We start from the raw sequence: 24,527 nt of genomic DNA, 5'->3' as shown, positions 1-24,527 counted from the left end.
GGTGTTTCTGTGTGCCACCATTATTTTGAGAGGAGGAAAGGACAGTTTAGTGCCCATGGAAAAGTATAAGTAGCTTAAAATTTTCCAAGAGACAATAACTAAGCAACTTCCAGGGCTGAATCAGAATCCTTAACGAAGAGGCACTCACTCCTTGAGAAGCTTCATACAGTTGTCCAAGGAAAAGACAACTTTTTCTCTGGGAAAAAAGCACAGATCTGCTGACATATCCCAAATACATTGACAACAGAACTGCCATACTTGGCTCTGAAAACAATGAAGCCTGATTTATGTCACAGATGTTGTTCTTTTTTATTTTGCATGCATGTATGCATGTATATATATATCCACCAGTGAAGCATGCTCTGTTCCCAGGATTATGTCCACTAATACTCATCTGCTGCTTGCTGCCTTGGCTGCTCACTCGTGTCGAAGCCCCTGGGTTTCAGTGTAGGGCAGTTAACAGAGACTAATTTTGAGTATCACCAGCACATTAGCTCTGCTACTCTTTAGCACAGCACCAGGGATGGAGCAAAATGTGGATTCATGCTGATAACAAGAAGACTCAGGTTAGATTAGAGACTGGTCCCAGAATAGAAATCCTCATGAGACCTTTTTTGACACTAGATTACTGGGAATGGGTCTGGTTACAGGAACACCTTGTCTGGTTCTCTTGACAGTTTGTAACAGGAAATGCCTTCTGCCAGGTCTGGGGGGAGAATCTTAGAAGACCTGTTTGGAAACATTCAAAACCAGTAGTTAATACTGGATTTGCCAAGATAATCCAACTAGAGGACAGAAGCCAAGGAGAAATATGGGAAAGACTTGGCTGATGTTTTTAACTGGTGGTCTGAAAGTAAAAAGTCATATTTTGCAGCTTTGAAGAGCAGAGAGGGTTAAAATCAGTCCCTTTAAGTTAGGGAACTGTGGTGCAATGCTGGAATCTTCTATTCCCCTGTGTGTAGAGACCAGATGGATAACTGCGTGTGCTAGATAGAGAAGTGTGCAACCTGAATCTGTGACTCATTATAAAATTACAATTTATCAACTTCTTATTTCTCCAAAAATCTCAAAAAATATGTGGCAGATGGAGAAAAAAAAAAAAGGAATCAGGTACTGTGAAACGTCTGACCAAAGATTCATTCCTGGGTGCCTTTAATCTCCTTTTCTGAAATTATTCTCTTCACATTATTACATTATTTTCCAGATCTCAGTGAAACAGCCCTTTAAAATGTGCTCTTGCAATGCCTATACTTTTGTACCTGCAAAAATGTTTGTGATACCTAGAAAACTGCTTCACAGCCATTACCCTGCGTCATTGGCTTATTGAGCCACACCAGCAAAAAATAGCTTCTTCAGAAACTTCATGCAGTTCTCCACAGTTACAGTCAAATGCTTTTCACCAAACCATAAAGATTTTTTATTTGGCCGCTCTGATCTTTGCTTAGGTATTATACTCACTTATCCAAACACTTTGCCTTTATTTCTGCATATTGAAAAATATTTAGTAAGCTCTCTCTACATAGATTAATAGAATGGTTTGATTTGGAAGGAAACAAAGATTATTGAGTTCCAGCCCCACTGACATGGGCAGGGACACCTTCCTCTAGACCAGGTTGTTCAGAGCCCCATCCAGCCTCATCTTAAACACTTCCAGGATGGTGCATCCACAACAGGTATAGAGTCTGCAATGAAAATATTGATAGTGACATGAAACAAATAATAGCATTTCTAATAAAAGCTTGAAGATCAATTTGAAAAATTAGAAAGCTCTGGCAAAAGGAAAACAGGCACAAAAGGTAACTAAAATACTATATTTAATGGATTTAAAACTTTGAGACGTTTATTAATTTGAATTGATTCAGAGTTCATTGCTTCAGTAGAAAATTTTTGAATGTTTCTTATATTAAAAGTCATAAATTTCATAAATTAGTATGACTTAAATATATGTAGCTTCATCTTCTTTTTATTTTGTTTCATTTAGAAAGCAAGATTTTTAAAAGGACTTTCAGCTGAGTTCTTGCAAGCCCTACTATGTATGGGATGATTTTTTACAACTGAACTAAAAATCCCTTCCAAACAAAGTCAAATATAGAATTATTAAGGCAACATTAAATACGACAAAATGAACAACTCGTTTATCAAAACTGCCTTGTACTTCAGTAATAAATAATTATTGGTAATTTATTATTATCATTACTAAGTATATTTCAAAACAAAACTATAGTTTTGACCTTGCCAAAATGAAATAACCTAGAATCTAAAAAGAATAGTGGTATATTAATGTGTATGCTACCATTGTACAGAAATAACATAAGCATAAAATAGTCTCTCAAAAATACAGAAAAACAAGCAAATGAGTCGTAAGAAAATATTCTGTCTGTCAGCACTGTTTATTGATGCTTTTGATTCAAATACCTATGTGTTGATCTATCTGGTTTAAAAATAACCATAGTATAAATGAAGGGATGTATAAACCTTTTTTTTTTTGTTTTTTTTAGCAAAGCAATCCTTTTGGTAGTCTATACAGCCCTTATTTTAAGAGCAAAGATTGAAAACTCTGGTGATCTACAAGTACTGCAATACCCCAGATCTAGTAATTTGTTTAATGAGAAATAAAATATGATTACTCACTCAAAATTGGCTGCTGGCACTATCATAATACAAATTCTATTTTTTTTTCTGACTAGAGCCAGAAAACCAATGGAATTTTACTTTTATATGGAAAATAAAATAGAATTCTGGTGTAATGCACAAACAAAAATGCACTGAGGAAATGGCTGAAGTGTGAGGGTCAGGTAGAGTGTGTGCATAATACGCAGTTTAAAATTTAAAAATCTGTGTGAAAGAGTTTGAGTAGAATTATTCATATAGAATCAAGAAGACAACCTAGGGTTATATGCCAGAAAGAATAATAAAGGGAAAAAAAGAAGTGTGTTTCTGACACTTGCACTTTTCTTGCTTTCCGCTGTGGCCAAGGATTTGGGATCATTGAAGAGGGCAGGAACTTACAGTTTTTCATGCCAGCTTGGACAAACCAGTCCCGTATCATTTCTCAAACGATGAAAACTTGTTCGTTTCAAGGCTTCAAAATAAAAAGCACATTTCCATCTGTGCCTGCCTTTAAGCCCCATATTTAAAATAATAGTGCTAAAATTACTTTTGACATAAGTAAGGAAGAGCTGAAGGATGCTTGGATGATTGTCACCGAAGTGCTTCATTAATGAATGTGTCGTACAGTGGGGATAGAATTTAGAGTTCTTTTGCATATCAACAGCATGAATTTCATCTTTTGTAATGGGCAGCTAAATGAAGGCACCAGAATTATTCCTTTGAATAAAGTTCATGAAAAAAGAAATTAAAGAACGGACCAGTTGCCTCTAGATGCTCCTGAAAGCAAAGTCAGTAACACTTGAGAGAAAATTAAAATGGCAACCTGCTGTCAGAGAAGGCAGTGTCTGAAAAGTTGCATTTCTGGAGCAGGAAAAGCCAAGAATGCTGTAATTTGTGCAAAAGTGTCAGCTAGAAAAATGATATCTTCTTCACCAGAACTTTTCTGAAGAACAAGGTCATGATCTGTCTTCCTGATTTACATAAGAAATCTAAGGTCTGACACTGAAATGGACACAAAAAATCAGGATTATGTGGACTACAAACAGAAACCTCACTGCCTATTAGCTCATTTATTAGTTTTACAAAACAATCAGCTTGTCTTTTTAAATAAGAGAAGACAGAAGCAGTGAAAACTGTTACTCAAAAGCAATCATTACCATATTGCTGTTTAGAATTATTTAAATTAATTTAGATACTTTGAATTCTTCCATTCAGATTTTTTTATTTTTCTTTTAAACTATTTCTTTTAACAACATTTTATGTAAATGCTAATCAGGATGTAGCAATTCCACAAATTAAAAAGAAATATTTTGGTTATTGTGAAAAGTTAAAAATAAATGGAAATTGTTAATACCTTGTTATTGCCAGTGCTTTTTTTCAGCATGTTTTTTAAAAAATATGATCCCCTGTTTTTTAGGGAAAAAAAATTCAAGTATTTCTAATAGAAATTACGTAATTAAATGGGTGGCAGAAAACATATCGATATGCTATATATAGGTACATATATGAAAGATGGATGTCACTGAAACATAAATTGTAGTGTAGATGTGGCAGTGAATATGTCTATAAAAGCAGTCTCAGGCCAGCATATATATCCAGCACAAAAGGTCACTAATTGCAAAATGCACTCTCTGATATATATGCAGTAAATTTTGTTTTTCTCCTCTGTTTTTCATGTCTTGTTAAACCTCAGCAGTAAATCACTGATTTATGCAGTGATTTCTTAGACAATGACTGATGCTTATGATAAGAATCGTTATCTAGTGCAAATTACATAATCTTGAGACATTTCACTCCTGCATTGCTTTGAATTTTTTAGCAGCTACAAAGTCTGTTTGTAAGTGGCATCAGTAACACAATATTTTCAGTTGTAACTGAATCAGTTACATATTGCTTGGGTCAGAATCAAATCCTTCTCAGAAAATTATTTCTGTCAAGCAATTAAGATATTTGACTTTAGCTTGAAGACAAAAGGTTCAGAGCTCCAATTTATTTAATTTGTTCAGCCATAGTGACTGACAGCACTAAATTAACATTATTAATAAATCATTAATTGGTAACTGAAGACTAGGATCTTCCTGGACTATTTGCCAAATGCCTACTTCAGGAAATCTCACTGGAACTTTTGTCATTCTCACAATTACAGTGGACAGAGCAGAGCGTTTTAGACAGCTAAATTAAAGCATGAAAAAACCAGCAGCATATTGGTTTTAAGACTGTAATAAACCCAGTGTTATTAACAATAAGAATTCAAAATATCAAGTTTCAAAATACTAAATAAAAAAGGAACAAATTAGTTGTTTATTCAGTTTAACAAATGGGACCCATGGCAATGTAACAAGGAACAACCCGTGCAGGGCATTGGGAACAAAAAGAGAAAATTATGAAAATGAATAGGAAATTTGATGCATTTCCACTTCTCACCTCAGCCTCCAGGTTTCAAATGGTGCCTGAAATGTCATTCATGTAATTATTACCATATCAAGTTGAAAGCAATTTCAGCTCAGCTGATTTGATTGTGCATTAATGGCTGGGAAAAGAAGATTAGGAATGTGCATGGTAAAAATAGCTGCCCATTACTATAGCAGCAAATGGGGTCTTATTAGATAACCTTAAATTCCTTGGTCATTCAGGTGGTCTCGATTTTTTTTGTTTATTAAAGATTAACACCAAGTAAAAAAAGAATAAATAACCTAAGGGAAGTCCTTCCTGTCATCTTCACCTTCCTTTTTGAATAGCAATTGAATCTTTTTGAGAGAGTTTACTAAAGCTCACGGTGCTGAAGGTATCAGTAGGTCTGTTTCATGCCTTTCAGTGGTGGTTGTAGAGGACAATGTGTGCCACACCTCCTTTTCACTAGAAAGTTACTTGTAATCTGTCAGCAACTGCAATTTAATTCCAGCAAAATGAGGATAATAAGAAGTAATATGTTGGTTACTTCTTCAGCCATAGCCTAGAGTCTAAAAGGATCTCATTGTCAACTATTCACCCGGCAGTGTTTCCGACAGGAGAGAGCCTGGAGCCATCAGCCTCTTTTCCTCATTTATTTCAGCATCTCAGGGAATCTCTCCATTTTATTGCTTTCCTGTCCTCTGTCACATACCTCTTCTCTCATTTTTACTATGTAAAACATAAGACTTGTGTTCTACCCTACAAAAGTTCTTGTCTCACATTTGTTTTCTAAACTACTGCTTACATTTATGTTGGGACTGAATTTTTAGAAGCTGCTGTCGCTAATGGCTCCCTCCATGGGGGCTATGGACTCCCAGCTTTTGTTTGGACTAGTCTGGCTTTGTCCTGTTTTTATCAACTTCACTGAACCTAAATAGATACAACTGAAAAACTTTGTCAGAATTTCTCTTTCATTATTTGTGTATAATTTCTGTTGACCTGCACACTGAGAGCATCTCAGTATTTGTCAAACATGAAAAAACAGCAAGAAGGGAGTAATTTTCTGACATAGATCATCCAGTCAGTAATTAGAAACTGTTAAGAGAAAAATCTGAACAGAAAAAATCCTGTGACCAGTGACACATGAAAATCAAAAGGGCTATAAAATTTTTCAAAAGCCCTCTCAGGTAGTAGAGACAGGCTTTGAAAAGTCATTCTGGAAAACCAGACCTGCTGAACAAGCTGGAGGAGTGATCCTCAGCAAAACAGTCTATTGTCTTAAAACTCCTAACCTCCTATGTTTTTTTCCTCCTTAGGTAAATGAGAAGAATTGGTATGCAAGATATAGTATTTCTCAAACTAACTGTTTTGTGAAATTCCTCCAAAGGAGTTACAAAGACAAATCCTTCTCTTATTTTTTTAATCAAGACCTGCTGTAAGAAACTTGCCTGTTTTTTTGATAAGCCACAAACTATAAAAGCAAGCAGGGTATATGATATTTACCAGCATAACTTTGGAGACTAGGGGGAAGATATCCAAAAGAATATCATTACAAAAAGGCACTGAAAATAATTCAATACAGTGAGATTTGTTTTTCAACCCACCACACAGAATTTGATGAGGTATTTTGGAAAGAACCCTACCCGTTATATTTTTTTAAATGTTTTGAGAGAAATACCATTGAAGGAATATCTGTTTTAGCAGCCTGTATGTGAATAAGAAAGAATCTCTGATTCACTAGTAATGACTCTTAGTTCTGTCTGTCTGTATACTAACATTGCCATCCTTATTCTTGGGAATAATCATAGTAAGAGTTTGAGTAACTAATACTGACTACCACCACAAAACTTAAATGTTATCATTTTCATCCTACATTCTGTAATCTCAATACTCTATAGAAGTAATTTTACTTTCAGTTTCTCTCCCTAAACTCTTTTATCTACAAACATCTAAAAACCCCTTGACATGAATAGCAAACACTCATTCTGTACTAGCACTGTCAGGTCAGGTAGAAACTATAGAGTGGGTGCTGCCACAAAGTGGGTTAGGATGTGATCAAGACATAGTGTTCTTAGCTTGGTGTATAAATTATTAATATGGGGGAGGGAAGAAAATGCTATGAATGTTTGTTTATTCTCCAAATACGACATTTTTATGGGACAAACTCTAATTTACTGGTTTGTAGTATCCCTGTGAATGAATGAGTATGAGTCTCGTAAAATTTTCAATTAAAAAACCTTTCCACTTTTTGTTTAGGTGATTGGTACTTTTAATTTTGACAGAGACCCTGTTAACTTGACTGAATTCCTGACCACAGAAATGGCTGGGCAGGGAGTTCATAATTAGCTACTTAGTTAACTGATTATTTTGAGAATGAAGTAAGGACTGTCTGTAAAAAAAAAATCCAGCAAAATAATGAAACCACAAATCAGGCATTTCTCATCTTAATAAACAATGATATCTAATTAGAAAGAATCTTTACTTACTTTCCAAGTGCAAAACACTCCATCCTAACAGTAGTTCCCCTTGCAGCTGTAACTGTGTAAGGAAAATGGACTTCAATTTTTGGTTCATATTCCCCCATCACACCTGGAAAATAAGAAAGTTTAAAATATGAAATATCATCAGTTTTCCATTATCACAGAAAGACCTGTGGCCTGGATTTGATTCTGCCCAGCAATAAAGCTGGTAGGTGATGGAGATAGCCTCACTTGACCTGATGTGCTGTGCCCAACTCCAGTACATTTATATACTAAAATGCTCTTCAGTTTACCAGCAGCACAACATTGAGCTTAAAAAAAAGATTTGTTTTTTGAAACTTGGGTTAATATTTAAATTTTCAAAGATTAAAATGGGAAATCAATGGAAGAGTGAGAATTTTCATGGATGAAATCTTTGTTTACTGTTTACCAGCACATTCACAACTAGACAAATAAATCAATATGTCATGCTGTGTTTGACTAAGGACCTTCTAAGCTCAGGGAAAAACCCTCAAATTATGTAGGAGCATTTGTGTACACAGAGACAAACACAGATATGTAGACATGAAAATTTCTCACTGTAATTTTCAGTGAGACTTTTAATTTGGAAGAAGATTTCTTTTTAGGACAATGCTTTAAGTACTGTAAGATAGCATTCTAGGAAATGGGAAAACATAAAAGTGGAAATCAATAAAGTTACCTCAGATTTGGTGTAGAGTGACTGACAGGTTTGGAGATTCCCAAGAGCTTAGGAAATGAGAAATCAGTGAGGAAATGGAGTGGTGTTTTATAAGGTGTGGAGGGAAATTTGTGTTTAATGCCACTTGGAAAAAATATCAAAATCATCATGGAAGGAGAATAAGATGACTCTTACAGCTGTGTTTGGTTAGATGGAATTTGGGCTATGGGGGTAGGAAATACTCAGGAGCAAAAGGCTCTGTTTAAAAAAGTAAGAATGGTTCAGATTTTTAGAGGAGGAAAATGGAATAAAATCTGACTTGTTGAAAAAGTAGCAACAAGACAAATCTAAATCTATAAAATCAGTCAAGATTCTCCAAAAAACTCTAAAGCAAGTAAATAGAAACAAGAGATGAAAAGGCAGGAGAGAAAAGAAATCTCTTATGTGAGAAAGAAAAGAAATGAGCGTAAGAAGAAACATGGAAGTAGAGGAGTACAAGATTTACAGCTGAGAGAATAACAGCTGGCAGAGATGGATGAAAAAACAACCCACAACCTGCTAGAGCAAAAAACAATACATGAGACTGAAATTGTAAAACATATATTCCTAGCCTTCAAATGTTCCTGATGGGGCTCAGGAGTTTCCAGTGGGGCTGTGCTCTCATTTTCCAACCATCACTCAGGCCCCTGAAGAAGCTTGGTTCTGGAGGAAGTCTGAACATACATACATTTGAATGTTTCATCAGGGGCTGAAGTCCAATTGGAAAATCTAAATGTGTCTCATAAGTGAATCAAATTACAAAAAAGAAAGCAAAAAAAGCTTTTATTTCAAATAATGTAATTCTATAAATAATTCTATCAGTAGCAGTTTCTTTGTAAAAAAATTATCCTGCAAGTATTATGTGTTCTAGCAATATTGACCCATTTCCTCCAAAACATCACTAAATTAGTGTTTTGACATTGCTTTATGAGCCTTCTTTTTTAATATGAAAAAACCCCATATGTGTCCAGGGTATTAAAATAAAGCCAGGCCATCAAAAAATGGTAGTCAATTAAAATTTTTCTTAGCCTAGACTGAAGTGATTAATAGTATAATATATCATAAAAATACATTCCCACTGGATTGTAGGACATCAATAAATTTAGAATTTAAAAAAATAAATTTAAAAAATTAATTTTACGCTCCTTGTACCTTTGTTTACTGTTTTACACTCCTTGTAACTTTGTTTACTGTTTTCTTAATATTTTTTTGTGACTCTGAGTACTAGTTTCTGATTTATCTCAGTTAACCAATTCCATGGTTTTACAGGATAAATATCACATCTCCTTTCAAATATGTCTTTAACCAACTGAAAAACTCCAGACCATTAAACCTTCCTTAAAGAGAGTCTTTAATAAACATTCCTAGTGCCCATGTGGCACCTCTTCACATTCCATTCTCTCACTTTGAGATGTAAAGGTGAGAACTGCACAGCAATAATGAAGATGTAGATCTTTCTATCACACTATTTATTTCCTGGAAGTTTTTTAGGTTTTTTACTAAAATCAGCTCTATTTGCTGCTTTGTACTCCAACTGATGTTCGTACACCGTGGCACCCTAATGTCTTTACTGATAATAACTAATAAAGGTATTATTACTTCTCTGTTTGTATTGCTTCCAGGTAGTTTATGTGTTGAATAGTGAAGTCCCAGATAAGTCTTCACTAACAATCCCTCAGTTCTCCAAACTGTTTAGGTACTCATACAATAGGTGGATTTCTTCCTAATCTATTTTTAATTGAAAATGGGGCTGTACTTCAGCTCCCCTAAGAATTTAGTTTCCTCAAAAGCCTTTGATGCGTGATCCTGTAAAGAACTATGTGAAATGCAAGCAGCTTGGCCATTTCTGTTCATATTCTCTCAGACTCTTTAGGAAAGCTGTATACAGACTGAAGCCCAATTTCCCTGGTTAAAAGCTGTGTTGCTGGTACATGACTGTGTGGTAAGACTACTGTATGATAATGTGCTGAATACAATCTTAATGATCATACCTTTTTTATGTATTTTCTATCGACACACTTGACAAAGAAGTTAGAAAGACCTAGTGGTCTTTCATTCCTCAGATGTTCTTAGGAGTCCTTTCTTTTGAAAAAAAACCCACCTTTTCTCCTACATTCCTTCTAGTCCTAAGGCTCAGTGAAGGAAAAGAGTACATTCTGCTTCCTTCCATACAGAAGCTGGGCCTTGGGACTTTGTTATTATTTGTAGAGTCAATATTTCCTCTAGGATTTCTTCTAAATAAACTTCAATTACAAGAACATCAGTCCTCATAGAGGAATCTCCAATGTTCCCTTGTAGTGAATACTGCTGAAAATAGTTAATTTAGGTTTTATGATGGAGCCTTAAATTCCTAAGGTGTTTCCTTTAAACCTCTGACACCTGCTGACTGTTCTCACTCACTGACAGGTTTTGTGTTTCAATGAAATTTAAAATGGGGTGTTTTTGCTTTTGGGAAAGGCTTTGTTCTGGAAACTAATTGTATTGAGTTGTTACATAGTATTCAACACTTGATTTTTTATCCCTGAATAAAAACTTAGTTTTTAACCTTGAAAAAAGAACTTACAATAGGATTAAATTATTTTTGCCTTTAAAATAATACAGTACATCTGTACCCATTTGAGGGACAATATAATCTTTTATATTTTAACTTATATTAAGTCCCTTTGGTGAGTGCAATCTGTACATGTACTGAATGCTCTTTGCATGTCATGCCATCATTTCATACTCTCAATGAAATGCTGGTTGACTGATGCTTTGCACCACGTCCTGTTCTCCTGGGTTATTGCTACCCTAGCAAACGACACGCCTGCAGCAACTTGCAGGAAATGCATAAAAATTACTGAGCAATTGCTTGGTGTCCCTATGAAAATTAGGAAACAAAAGTCTATTATTGCAGAGGGATATTTTTCATCCTTATTATTTATGATCTTTGAGACCATGAAGGCCATTACAGTTGCATAGATACTAAGGGAATTGTTAAGGCCTTACCTTCCCATATTACTCTATAATTGCTTTGTGATGTCTGTGGTGCCTCCAGGCGCTTTAGCTTTCTAGCTTCTGTTTTGGTCACTATGAGTCAGAGATGGCAAAACAATCATCACCTGCATTTTCGTGAAGATTTTTGTTCATTTATGTTAGATGTTAATAGGAAGCTGAACTTTTAAGAAATGTTCTGGTTTTGAGCTATGTGTACTGGAATCAATCTCTCTCAGGCTTATATACATGACTCTCTTACAGAGGTTTGGCTAGGGCTATAAAAAATCCTCTCAGTCATTTTTTATACCCAGTTATCAAACATGAAATACAACAATAAATAAAATTGATCAGCAGAGAATAAAAACATAATATACGATTTTCAAGTGGCTAACAAATCACAGAGCTCACGTGGTTTGGGCACTACAGAGCAATGGGATGCTTTCCTCAATGCTGCTGTGCTCTGCCTTCCCATGAAAAAAAATCCTTTCTGAAAATCCTTTACCTTCCAAGGCCTGACCTCCATCATTCACTATTTTTTAGGGTGATTATTTAGTTGTCTAGACTCCCTACTTCCCATGCTTTGTGTCTCTCCTGAGTTCAGATCAGGGTATAAAAGTACTGAATTTATGAATGATATGAAACATACCTCTTCAAAATAAATCTAATTTACCATATCTTGAAATTTGGTCTGGGATTAGAAATGGGTTTAAAAGGCAAAATTTGTTTGTTTAAGTAAATCTTATCCCTGGCCTGAAATTCTGAAATATGTCATTTCACCTTAAATTTTCCAGTTTGGGTCTCTGCTCTTTCAGGCAGGGTCCTCTTGTCTGGAGGAGATTTAAAAACTAATAATAATTTTGCTCTGCCTCTGATTACCAAAAAAGACACTGATTTAAAGGATTGAGCATATCACAGGACAATGCACAGTTTAACCTTGATAGAATCAATGGCTTGTTAGTCACCCAGCCAGAAAGGGACCTCAAAATTTATAGAAGTCATCTGTCCTTTAGATTTTTTTTTACAATGATGCAGTTATCACAAAGTAATTATTCTCCAACCCAAGTACAGAAAAAAAAACATTTAGAAAATCAGGTTTAATTTTTAAAAGGGGTTTTATTTAACACATTTTTTTCCTCCAACTTTACTGTAAATCTGCAACTTGAGTTCTACACTCTGCTACTCAATGTCTTATGAACACTATGCTATAATGTCTGCATTTCATTTTTGTATTAAAAAAAAAGAGATGTCATAACAATGTGTTAAACATTGATTTTGGGGCACTTACACATCACAGGAATAGACGTAATAAAATTCCAAACATTTACAGATATTACTGCAGCTAAAATTCTTTACTTTATCCACTAGGGGCCATTTAATGGAAATGGAGAATGGAATAAAGAAGAAAGATCACTTTCTGATTTTCAGTCCTTTCAGCTAACAACAAGAGAAAGAGCTATAGACAGGATATCAGACATTATTGCTTTGCAAAGGACTGCTCTACCTCTTCATTTAGCCTGCCAATCCATGACTTATACAACCTCAGATGAAGAGTGTGGAAAAACCACAGTATTCATACAATAAGAATTTTTTTCATCATGGGACCAAAAATAATCTGACTGCTGAGAAATCAGGAGCCATTCTCTTATTCAGCTGTGTAGAAGCTGATGCTTCTTTCATTAATCTTCCAGATATTAACTACCCTCCTGCATGTCCCAAAACATGAAGGCTCCTTAAATCCTTTCAGCCAAAGTGATTTGTGTCTGTTACAAACTCTTTCAGTAATAGCTCTTTAACTTCCTTTGGGGCCTAATTTTGAATTGGACAGGTTACAAGCAGAGCTTGAATAAGTGGCTGATAAACATTTAAGACAGTAGATAGAAAAAATTCTTAGATTCTAGGCTAAACATCATCAGAATGCTCAGGAGAAAATGAAAGACAAATATTTCCTGTACCCAGGAGAAAGATTAGTTATGGATTGATACTTGCCATTATTTTGTTAACAGATGATAAAACCCTCCCAGCTCTGTAACTAAGAATCCTCATCTGAGAGGTTTGCACAAAGAAGTCCCTGATCAGATGAAGGGCTGAACATCTTAATCAGATGGTTCAGGAATATAACATGGCTTTCTTATATATTATAAAGCTCTAAAGACAAATTTAATTGGGATTCTTACAAGGTTGCATCTTCCTTTCAGTTTCTTGAGGTGTGATAAACTCATCCTGCTGCGGAAGATTTAAAAATAATTTTACAGATCAAAAGTTGTAATGATTGTAATCACATTGTAATGATGATCTCTGGTGTGTAAATATGTATCTAAACCCAGGAATATTTTGCCTAGGAAATTGCTTACAGAATGTTCATGTATAATTTCTACTTCTGTCTGTAACCTGCAATGAAAGCTAAGGTTGTCTAAGGTGTGAGTCCTTTTGTGGCAAATGAATATTTAGCACTTTCCCTGAAGACCTGCGCTGTTAAATGTCTCCAGAAGTTTTTCTGGGAGAGCCTTGAATACACACATTTACAATGACAGTAAATTAACAGCACAAACTGAATTAGTTCAAGTATAATGATGATGCCCACCATTGTATGAGGTCTGCAGAGCAGAGATTTTAAATGAACTGGGAAGAATTTATTGACTAACCTGCTATTAATCTTATTCTAAATGGAAGGACCAGCACCTCCTGTAAGTCCCTAGAAATTTACTGTGGAATGGTTGTTTTAAGGGGACATTCCACAGCATTTCTTCCACTTAAACATCTCTCAGCCAGGTTTTGAGCTATAAATTTATCATTTGAGAAGCCCTGAAAATGCTCATATGAAATTGCATTCTGTAATGCACTGAACTAAGCACTAAACTGAATGAATACCAAAGTTCCAACACTGTTTTCGTATTTTTAGAACAAATCCTATTGCATATCACTGGATGGAAAGACGTCTTTCCTGGAATATAGCCTAATATGAAAGAAAAATTGGTAAATCAGTGTCTAGAAATAATATCATAATGAATACAGCACAAGAAGGGAATAAACTCTAGTTTAAAATTAAGGGATAAGATGTTCACGTATTCCTAATTTTATAATGAAAACTTTTTTTTCTGCTAAATGTGAATAAAAGTCACATTTAGAAAAAAAAAGTGTTTAAAGTTTAAACATAACTTTACTCTCACCACTTTATAATCCCTATTTTACTCATATTTCATTTCATTAGTTGACCAGTTACACTGAACTCTGAACTCTGGAAAGCCCTTTCTAGAAATAGTATTACTATCTTGAAAAATATTATTATTTATAACTCTTAAATGTATGTATGTCATACATACAAATGAGCTTTCTGCCTCTTTGAAACACCAAAACCAACCAAAAGCACTTAATTTTCAGTTGAAAACAGGTGTTTTATGAATGAAATAAAGGTAACTGAGTCCAAACTCTAAAAACACAAAAGCAATGAGATAGTCTCAGAATAAGCAATTAGGGAAATACTGGTATATTATTTAGTTCTTTGAATGAGAGACCAAAATTTTTAATGTACAGACTGGGCTGCAGAGATTTCTGTTCACCCGTTGAGCAGACTATGACCAAGTCTCCCATCTCTTTCTGTGTAGAAAAGCCTTTGGTGAGTAATAAGCAAGACTTCATCAGTTTCCACGTATTTGTAAAATAGCATCTAAGCTCTCCTTCTAAATCCAGCATGTCTGGTATTGGATGAAACCAAAATTCAGCCTTTGGACATTCAGAGATGAGTGAGGACATGTGAGTGGCTTGTACACAGCACTCCAATGTGAAGATTTGTGCATATGCAGATTCTATCTAAACATGAAAACCTGATTATTTTCACTGATTAGGTACATAGATAATTTTTCTGCATATCAAGAAACAAAATGAACTCACTACATAGTCAACATCTTGCCTGGGAGGCTTAGCTCAATGAAAACCAAAACATAGAGGGTTTTGTTCCATTTTGTTTTTACAGGGAATGAGATTACATTGAACTTGGCACAAGAAATACGTGACAGATTTCTTTTAGGCATCACTGGTCAATGTTCATTGTTTCTCCTTTCCAATTGCCTGATACTCATCCAGGACAGGCTCACAAAAGATATTCAGAAACCTGGGAAATCTTATTTAATCTAAGTGATTAGGAGAAAGATCTAATTTTTATGGGGTTTTTAATTATCTTCCTGATGAAAGTTCTCTAAGAATCTCATTTTTCCTCTAGGAAATGACATAATTGTTTGTACTTCAAATATGACCTTAAGCTCAATTCTTTTTTCCTTAAAACTTGCAAAGTTGTTTTACAGAATGAAAACAAAATATTCCCTTTCCAGCTAGGTGCCAGAAGTGTCAAAACTATTGTGATGTCCAGAGAGAGTATTTCTCTCTCTTCTGACCAATTAGAACATTAATGCATGTAATAGTGTTGCTCTAATATTCATTGTATCTAATAAACTGGGAAAAGCTTCCTAAATAAGAAATATTTTTTCAATCGAGACTGCTCATATAAACATGCAAAACAGAGAACCTATTATTTCTTCAATATGAAAGACCAAACTAAAATTTCTCTGTCATCAACAACAAGTATTGAAATATCAATTGTTTTAGATCCAATAGAAACAAATTCTGTTACCTACTTGCTGCAGTTTTAACTTCAAGTAGAACTCCTGCTGTTCATAATCAAATTATTTCTCTACTCTGAATAAATTCCAAACTGACAAGTAGTTTCAATTTGAATAATATGCCATACCCTCTGACTGCAAAGCAGCAATCACTGGTGAATTTCTATCTAAGATCCTGAGACACTAAGACACATAACATTCAGGGCCATTCTTCATACTCTGAAACCATTTACAGAAGGTTACTTTCATTATCAATCTGCACAAATTTGAATTTAGTCACCAAGAATTAAAATATTACCAACATACTTCTGCCTGAAATCGTAATAGCTATAATTCAATGCAACACCATTCCTAATCTTGACAAATTTAGAGGAATATCTTTTTCAAGTTCAGTAATTTTGGGCTTTGTATATTCTGTATATGGATCAGTTAACTCTTCCTTTGTGCATGTTTCAAAAATCATGAAGAGAAGGAGTGAAACAAGAAAACATAAGTGCAGAAGACGTGCAAGATTTTCATGCCTAGAGTCTTGAGCTATTTTAGCTAATTAAAAAAACAACCACTGCATTTCCAGCATATAGTGTTTCTATAAACCAATGGGGAGACTTAGCAATTAAAAATCTTAAGGAAGGATTAAGTTAAGGAAGTTACCTTAACAGAACTCAAAAGCAGACTAAACTCAATGCAAACTTTTGCAGGGAAAGAGTTCTTGCTCTACAGTGAATCCTGAGGCATAATCTTTTCCCAAGCTTTCCCTGTTTTCCTCCTGTAATAGCCCCACAACCCCTGGGTTCAACCCTTTTACACTGTCAAACGACAATCTCAAGTTATTTTGTCTCTCTACATTTTAGAATAAATATTTTACAAATAGTGTCTTTGAACTGTTTTGTGCTGTTTGAGAGTGTTCCTCAGCTGTTCTAAAATCCCTATAAAACACTCTGTAATATGTTTATTGTATAGGAGCCCTCTATAAAGTTATCTGCCTACCTATAGATTTTTTTTCCTATAGGTAAGAACAATTGCTGCTAACAGGAACAGAATTTCTAAATTAAAAAAGAAAAAGTGAATATTTTGGAAATAAGGAAACCTAAAAAAAAAACCCAAACAAACTTCCCCCATCCAATTATAAATATGTCCTTATTTTTTAAAATTAAAATAAGGCTACACTGATATTTCTTAATCCTGATTTTCATCCTATTATTTTGACAATGCAGGAGGACCTTGGCACAAGAGCAGAACAAAAGAGACAAAAAGTACACACTGCCTGTAACCCATGCAGGATACATTTTCAGTAGAGTAAAGCAGAGATTGTAGGAGGAGTTTTATTTTCAGTTTTCAGTGACCCGTCATTAAAATACATCACTACAGTTTTACAGGAGAAACATATTTACTACCAGGTAATGGCTGTCCAGGGACACTGCCATTTTATAAATCTTCCCCTGGAGCAAACCTTGCATACATTCATGTCTCTGTCAGTACTATCAGTCTTTGAATACCACTAAAGGACAAACTTGATTTTGCCCAGACAGCTTGTCTCTGCTTGAAAAAAAAAATCAAAGCAGGATTACTTCTGGTTTGATTCCTGCCCTGGAGTACTGAGTAAAAAGAGTTCCTGCAGTCTCTACACAGTTCTTATGGACACAATTCAAATACAAAATGTCACTGCAGAACCTTGCATTATAACCCACATGACAGAGGAAGCCTATGAGACTGGAAAATCCAGAAAACATAGCACAATTTAGTCAGAGCTGAATATATGTTTTGAACCCCTATTAAAATTCAGGTGCCCTCTGCTGTCTTCTAGAATTCAGCTCCATATGAATAATCCCAGAAGAGGACAAAACCACTAGTAAAAGTTGAAAAAAAAATTAAATATTAAAAATAGAGAAAGGCAAAGAATGACAGGTCAAAACCATTACAGTTCATCTCTAAGCAAATTTTAAAAAAATTATAGGTATCAGTTAATTAACAACTGTCAGCATTCTTCTGGAATGGGTACAGCTATGTCTGTGAAACTGCAAATTTTGTTCTATCTTTATTTATTACCTTATTATACTACACTGGGCATATCTATTGCTTGATTTCAAATATTTGGGAATTTTCTATGATTTCTTCCAAATTTTCCTTCATGCTGGTAAAGAGATGTTTAGATAACCTAATGATGTTCAAGAAACATATCCCAGAGTTTAACCTCAAAAAGCATATGCAGATCATATTTTATCATGGAAAATTAGAAATTAACATCCTTAATATCTCAATAACTATATGTTCTATCATTATGTGAGACTATTCATCACATAGAATTAATCAATAGAGCGAGGACAGACAAATTCAGTTCACTGCTTCACAGACTATGAAGATATGGAAGAAATCTGAAAGTTTTCTAGTCAGACATACCAACATCTGGAGGTTAAACTAATTTTCTCTAATGGAACATAGTACACAGTATCCTCTGATGTCTGAAATTGTCCAGGTTGTTGTTGTTGTGTTTTTTTTTTTGTTTTTTTTTTTTTTTTTTTTAACTCTGGAAATTTCACCATAGCAAATCTAATATGCAGTATCTGCGTAAAGGTAAAATGAAGACTTACATAATTTGCTACTGTACAGTAATAATATTAAAGTTAACATATTTTCCAAAAGAATAAGAAGGATAAAAAGTAAGAAAAACTGGAATAAAAATGTATGAACTTGAAATAACTGTCTTATGCACTGAAAATCAAATGTTTATACTCTGTAGATTTCTATTTCCTGAATTTGAAAAGACTTTCAGATGTTTTTATGAGTGAAGATAATTTACTGCTCCCAATCAGCATCCAAGCCTGTGAAGATACAATTTAACAAAGCTGTTTATTATTTGTAAACAGTTTTCAAATATTTCCTCAAAGTTTGTAATGCATTATGAGGCAGTTAATGAAATTATGCATATTTTATTATTTTCTCCTAAAGCTTTTTCTCTCCTCAAAATTTTAGGGTGTTTTTATAACTCAGCTTGAAGTGAAATTGAATTATATGAAATGACTGATTGTCAAGGACATCTGAACAAATGATGTATTCATCTTATTCAGAACCCATTGAAGGATTTCTTGATGTTTTTATTTAATTTGCTTCATATCAAGCAGCTAAGCTCTCCTTTGAGACACATCACAGAAGAAATAAAAGATTAATAAAATCCCAGTAAGTTCTTATAATCTTTCAGAGCTTGACAGAATGCCTTAATATTATTCCATTTCTCTCTCATAGATAAATAGAGACCAGTGTTGTCATTGAAGTGCTCTTTGTCACAAGCTGTCTAGTCCCATGGGCATGGGTACTGTATATACATCAAAATCTAAGAATGATGATAAATAAATCAATTAGAGTACTTTGGAGTTAATGATATATATGTTTGGAGAATACAGGCTATATAAATTGTTTTATTTATATGGAGCTATTTGTAAAAGCTGTTTAAAACCACAAGCTTTTCCTGTGGTTTCTAACAAATGTGCTGACTGCTTAGGGTAATGTCAGTTGTGATGCCAACCATTGGAACTCAGAAAGATGCATTATTTTTATACCTAGGTGAGTATTTGAAATGTTCAAAGTAATTCAAGTAATTTTATGACAAAGAAAAGCTTAAAAAGCCATATTTAAAATATATAATACAACTCAGCAGACATAGAGTTGAGTATATTTTCAGGTAATTTAATGTTTGTTTTAATGCCATTTTTAAATTCTCACTTCCCTCTTGGAGTTTATTGCCAGTAGTTTCTTTCTTCATAAATTGCTTTAATTTTCTTTAGCTAGTTAGCACTACTTTTCAGCAGTTATTCTGTATTTTTGCACATAATGAACGCATACTTTTAAAAGGTTGTCATGACCCTTTAATATTTGTCAATGGACAAGGCAGTATTACCTTGTCCAAGGCCATTAGCATGAAAATGAAAAAATACAGTATGATTTATGAAAATTTTTTATTATAATCCCAGATAGTTTTCTAAAAGCCCATATTACTGCATTATGTGGGGGAGGTAGAACCAGACAGATGTCCCAAATATTATGATTTTGACACCAGTGCTTTCCTTAACAATTTTTTTTCAGGGTACATTTATGGAGACTGCAAGGTTAGGTAGAAAGATGAGGTTTCTTCACTGAGAAACTTTCTCAGTCATACAGGAAAGCAAGCAATTTACTGAGAAGTACTGAAGAATTCCATGACAAGACAGGAGCTTTTCATAAATACCAACAGATTAAAACTAAGGCATGGAAGCCTAGTAGAAATTCATGTGTGAAAAAATGAGTCAGGAAACTGGGAAGTTGCAGAAGAGCTGTTCATCTATGTGCAAACACTTCCCCAATACTCCAGCACAGTTCAGAAGGTTGGATTGTCACAGTGGTGTGACAGCCAGCCGTGAAACAAAAAATTTGCTGAAGGCTGGTGTTTACTACCCACTTGACATTTAAAAAAAATCTGCAGAATTTTCCTTCATAGATTTCTTTTCTTAGCTCAGTGATGTAGAGTGCTGCTTTTATCCTTATTTACTCTCTCAATTTCTTTCAGTGTGTTGTGTGCCTATGTACTGTCAGTACAAAACAGATAATTAATTTCTGCAGAAGACAGAACCAAATAAAAGCATGAAGAAATATCATAAAGAATAAATAGAGTAAGATATGAATAATAAATATGACAATGAAATGATTTTTTTTTTCAGAGTCCAAACAGATTTAAAGGGCAGTCAGTGTTTGGGCATTTTAATTTTGAAAAAATAAAATTATCAAAAAGATATGTTATACAGACTCACTGTGTTAAGTCAGTAAAATTAAACACCCAAAACTCAACAATTAACATAGGTACTAAACCAGCAAAAGAAAGTAGGAAGTGATAAATTAAAAGACCAGCTTTTTGCTGCTGAGGCTGCATGCTATCCAGAAGGAAATTTAAATTTGCTACAATGAGCAAACATTAACTTAATTTCATTCTAATTGGTGAACATATTTTAAATTTACTCTATTAGACTAAGTCATCTGTGTTTAAATCCAGATTTTGTAACGTGTTTGTAGATTAGGACTAATATTTGTTCAAGAAAAAGCTACAAGCAATATAAAAGAAAGCTCTCAAAATTTTCCTCTCTCTCTTTGATTTATGTTCATGTGGATTCACATGTGCTGAATTGCTGTGAGGAACTAGAAAACATAATTGAATGTAGAACATTTTGGGAAGAAGGAAAATATTGGCCATTTTCTCAGTTCCTTTGAGACACGGCAGAAGAGATTGACACTCACCTCTCTGCAAGCTCCTTTCAGGCAGTTGTAGAGAGAGATAAAGGCTCCCCTGAGCCTCCTTTTCTCCAGGCTAAACAGCCCCAGCTCCCTCAGCCACTCCTCATCACATGTGCTTTCTAGACCTCTAGCAGCTTGGCTGCCCTTCTGTGGACTCACTCCAGCACCTCAATATCCTCTTTCCAACTGAGTGGCCCAGAACAGGACCCATGCTGGAGATGTGACCTCAGCAGTGCTGAGTACAGCAGGACAATCAGTCACTGCCCTGCTCCTGCTGGCCACATCAGTGCAGATCCAGGCCAGGATGCCATTGGCCTTCTTGGCCACCTGGGCACACACTGGATCATGTTCAGCCACTTTTCTGCTGTGCAGCTTTCCAGACACTGCCCCCAGCCTATAGCACTGCCTGGGGCTGTTGTGACCCAAATGCAGAACACAGAACTTGGATCATCCTACTGATCCTTCTTGTAGATGGGCCTCATATTTGCTATTTCCCAGTCAACTGGGACTTTTCTGGGTTATCAGGACTGTTGGTAAATAATTGAGAGGCTTGGGGGACTCTTTCCCCAGCTCCCTGTTGAGTGCATCCCATCCAGGCCCATAGACTTGTGGGGATCTAATTGGCATAGCAGATCACTAACCATTCCCTCCTGGATTATGGGGGTATCACTCAGGTCCCCATCCCTAACTTCCAGCTCTAGGAGTTGGAACGTTCTGCACCCAGAAAAGGATGGAGACTCTCATCAAGCCCTCCTTTTGTTGCCAGTGTATTTAGGGAAACTTTTTTGTGTTTTCTTTAACCACAGTGGCCAAATGCATGAATGATCTCCTGGCATCTTGCAGCTGGTCTGTGTGCCCTATGTGACATTTGGATGTCTCAGGTGCCTGAGAGTGTCAGTGTGGCCACTTGGGTTGAAGCAACTGAGCTGAGCCCTAAGGAAACAGAGATTGCCTATAAAGGAGATGTGCTTCTCTCTGTCAGTGACAGAACATCAGAAGGGCAAGGTGGAGTAACTGTTCTAAACAAAATACACCAAAAGGTGCCAGTTTGCACTTCAGCCTTCGCAGATCTAACTATTCTCACAACGTCTGGGTGTTCTAAAAGAAATTGCCTCCATGAACAACTTCCCTTTGCCATTTTCTACAGAAAATGCATGCATATACTGAAAAACAATAAAATTATGGTTCTTTAATTAGAGTATTTTTATTTAGTTTTTTTTTTTCATGCAGTACCAGAAATAATGCCTTTCTTACCATCATTTCTCAGTGTCAGAGGCGTAGGAGGACTCAAAACTCTGGCATTTGTCACTGTGTTTTTCACCAGGCATATGTAGCTGCCAACATCGGATGTTTGCACCTTGGATATGTAGAGATTGCCTGTCTCCTGAGAGATGAAACGCCTGCTGTCTTCTGCCACAAAAGATGGGAATTCATTAAATACCCAGCTATAGATGATCTCTAAAAGAACACAGAAAGAAAATAAGATAAAGTAATTGCAGAAGCAATACTGTGACATGTTAATAGATACACTGAATTAATGTCAATAATCTATGGGGGAAAAAAATTAAAGATTTTAAAAACTTTTCATTTGTTTGGTTTAGAATTGAAGAGGATATTTTTTTATCCCCTTGGGATTTTCAAAGCAACATAAATGTTGAATCCACAAGTTCCTTGTGAAGGCAGACTTAGTTTAGGTGAAATAATTAATTTATTCATCAGACTCAGAAAACAGGAATAAGATATTAAATAAATCCCTTTTCTAGTCTTTTGGGACAAACCAATAATAATATCCAAACAATTCTTTTCTCTACTTGTTCAGATTTGCAGAGAAATATATCAAGATAATTCCTACAGAGCTATGGATGACTTTGCAATTGTATGTGTACAAAAAAGTTTCATTCTTAATGTTTATTTTTAAAGTCACTAGATTGTAGTAACTGTTCAACCTACCTTGTAGGTAATATTACTGCTACATAGTTCTATCTTTTACATCTGCTTCATTGAAGAATTTCTTAACCCTTCCTTTATGCAGCTTAAATCCTTATGATCAATGAATAATTCCTTAAACCAAGGCTACCAACAAATCAGTGGCTTTTAAAAATAGCAGTTAAATCCAGTCCCTTGGTTCTTATTTTTATCCCATGAATCATCTATTCTATTTACCTGAACATTATATACTTTTCCTTTTATACTCATAATAATTAATTGAGGAAAAAAAGTTATTTCCTATTATTCTGTATGAGATTATATCATGATTTAATAAAAACCTAGATTCATTTATGCCTCAGCATTAGAAGTATCAGTAAAGTTAATGAGAATCTGATTTAGCAGGATGTTCCTTGCAGGGAATTATTCATGTGGAGTTTCACCAACTGATTTTAAAACCTTAACCCTACGTATACTTCTTTACACATTGTTCTCCTTTTGGGCTTATTTTACATTGTTTCATTCTTTCTTCACACTTGAAAAAAATATTGTTCACTTCTTAAGCTGGCACATATGATGTAAGTTTATTTGTCCTGTAATCTCCCTCTTGTGCAGCCTTCAAAAACCTGGCTTCAAAATGAGAAAAGCTGAAGTTAGTCCAGGAATGCGAAGTCCCCGCTACTGCTCCAAGATGCAAACTGCTCTACTGGTATAACAAATTTCAAGCTTTCAGACTGAAATTTCTTATGTGACTTCTCATCTACAGCAGCAGCAGGAAGACAGTCATTTCAAATATGTGAGTCTGGTTCTCTCGTACTTTCATCCCCATGAAGTCAAAATGGCTTTTTGATATAAAGTTAGTTGAAAATGAAAGAGTCTAAGGGGTGAGAGGAAACACCTCAAAATTTAAATTTTGCTATGTGGTTTTCTTCTAATGATAAGAAAGGAGCTGGTATAAGAAGTGTGAAACATATTGCATCTTAGGCAGGTGTGCACTTTGACTATAACAGTGTGGAGAGAATTAGAAATTCCAACTGATTTGTCCTTTCTATCCTTGTGTTGTACTGTCCCCTGACACCTGGTGAGAAAGGAACAAAGAAGCAAAATGACTGCTTTTTCAACCAATATGAGCAAACAGTGCATGGAGTGCTATAAAGATGCAGTATCTTCTGAATAAATTTTTAGGAAGTTTACTCTATTTTTGATGAAAATTCTCTCCTAAAAAAACCCTGGTGGTTTCAATATAACAATGCTATGTTAAAGAACTGAACATAGCTGACAGGAGGGGAAGACTGCCTCAAAATCTCAAACTGGGGAGTTAAACTGCATACATTGACTTTATTACTAAAATCTTTTTTAGATTTATTAGTAATTCTGGTGGCTACACAGGACTCTAAGGAATTAGGAGCTCTCAGAGAGTTCTCTGAGTGTTCAAATTTTTCTTCCTCTTCTGTTATGATTCAGGCAAAATACTAATTATGCCCCAAATATGTCTTGCAAAATTTTATTACCACATTTTGCCATAATGCTTTATCTAGCAAAAAATGATTCATGGCA

The 24,527-nt window shown here is 34.9% G+C and overlaps 1 protein-coding gene across 1 annotated transcript in view; it reads right to left on the bottom strand.

Moving 5' to 3' along the window:
* Positions 1-24,527, bottom strand: part of CNTN5 (contactin 5) — a 315,435-nt gene that overhangs the window by 137,412 nt on the left and 153,496 nt on the right. The window contains exons 6-7 of the mRNA XM_030234928.2: positions 22,299-22,502; positions 7,488-7,590 (exon numbers count right to left, since the gene is read on the bottom strand). Coding sequence (XP_030090788.1) covers positions 7,488-7,590; positions 22,299-22,502 — 307 coding nt within the window. The remainder of the gene's footprint in view (positions 1-7,487; positions 7,591-22,298; positions 22,503-24,527) is intronic.

This window comes from Serinus canaria, chromosome 1 (assembly GCF_022539315.1).
Source record: "Serinus canaria isolate serCan28SL12 chromosome 1, serCan2020, whole genome shotgun sequence".
Classification (NCBI taxonomy): Eukaryota; Metazoa; Chordata; class Aves; order Passeriformes; family Fringillidae; genus Serinus; species Serinus canaria.
The sequence above is the reverse complement of the archived record's forward strand: the minus strand, read 5'-3'. Positions and strand labels throughout refer to the sequence as shown.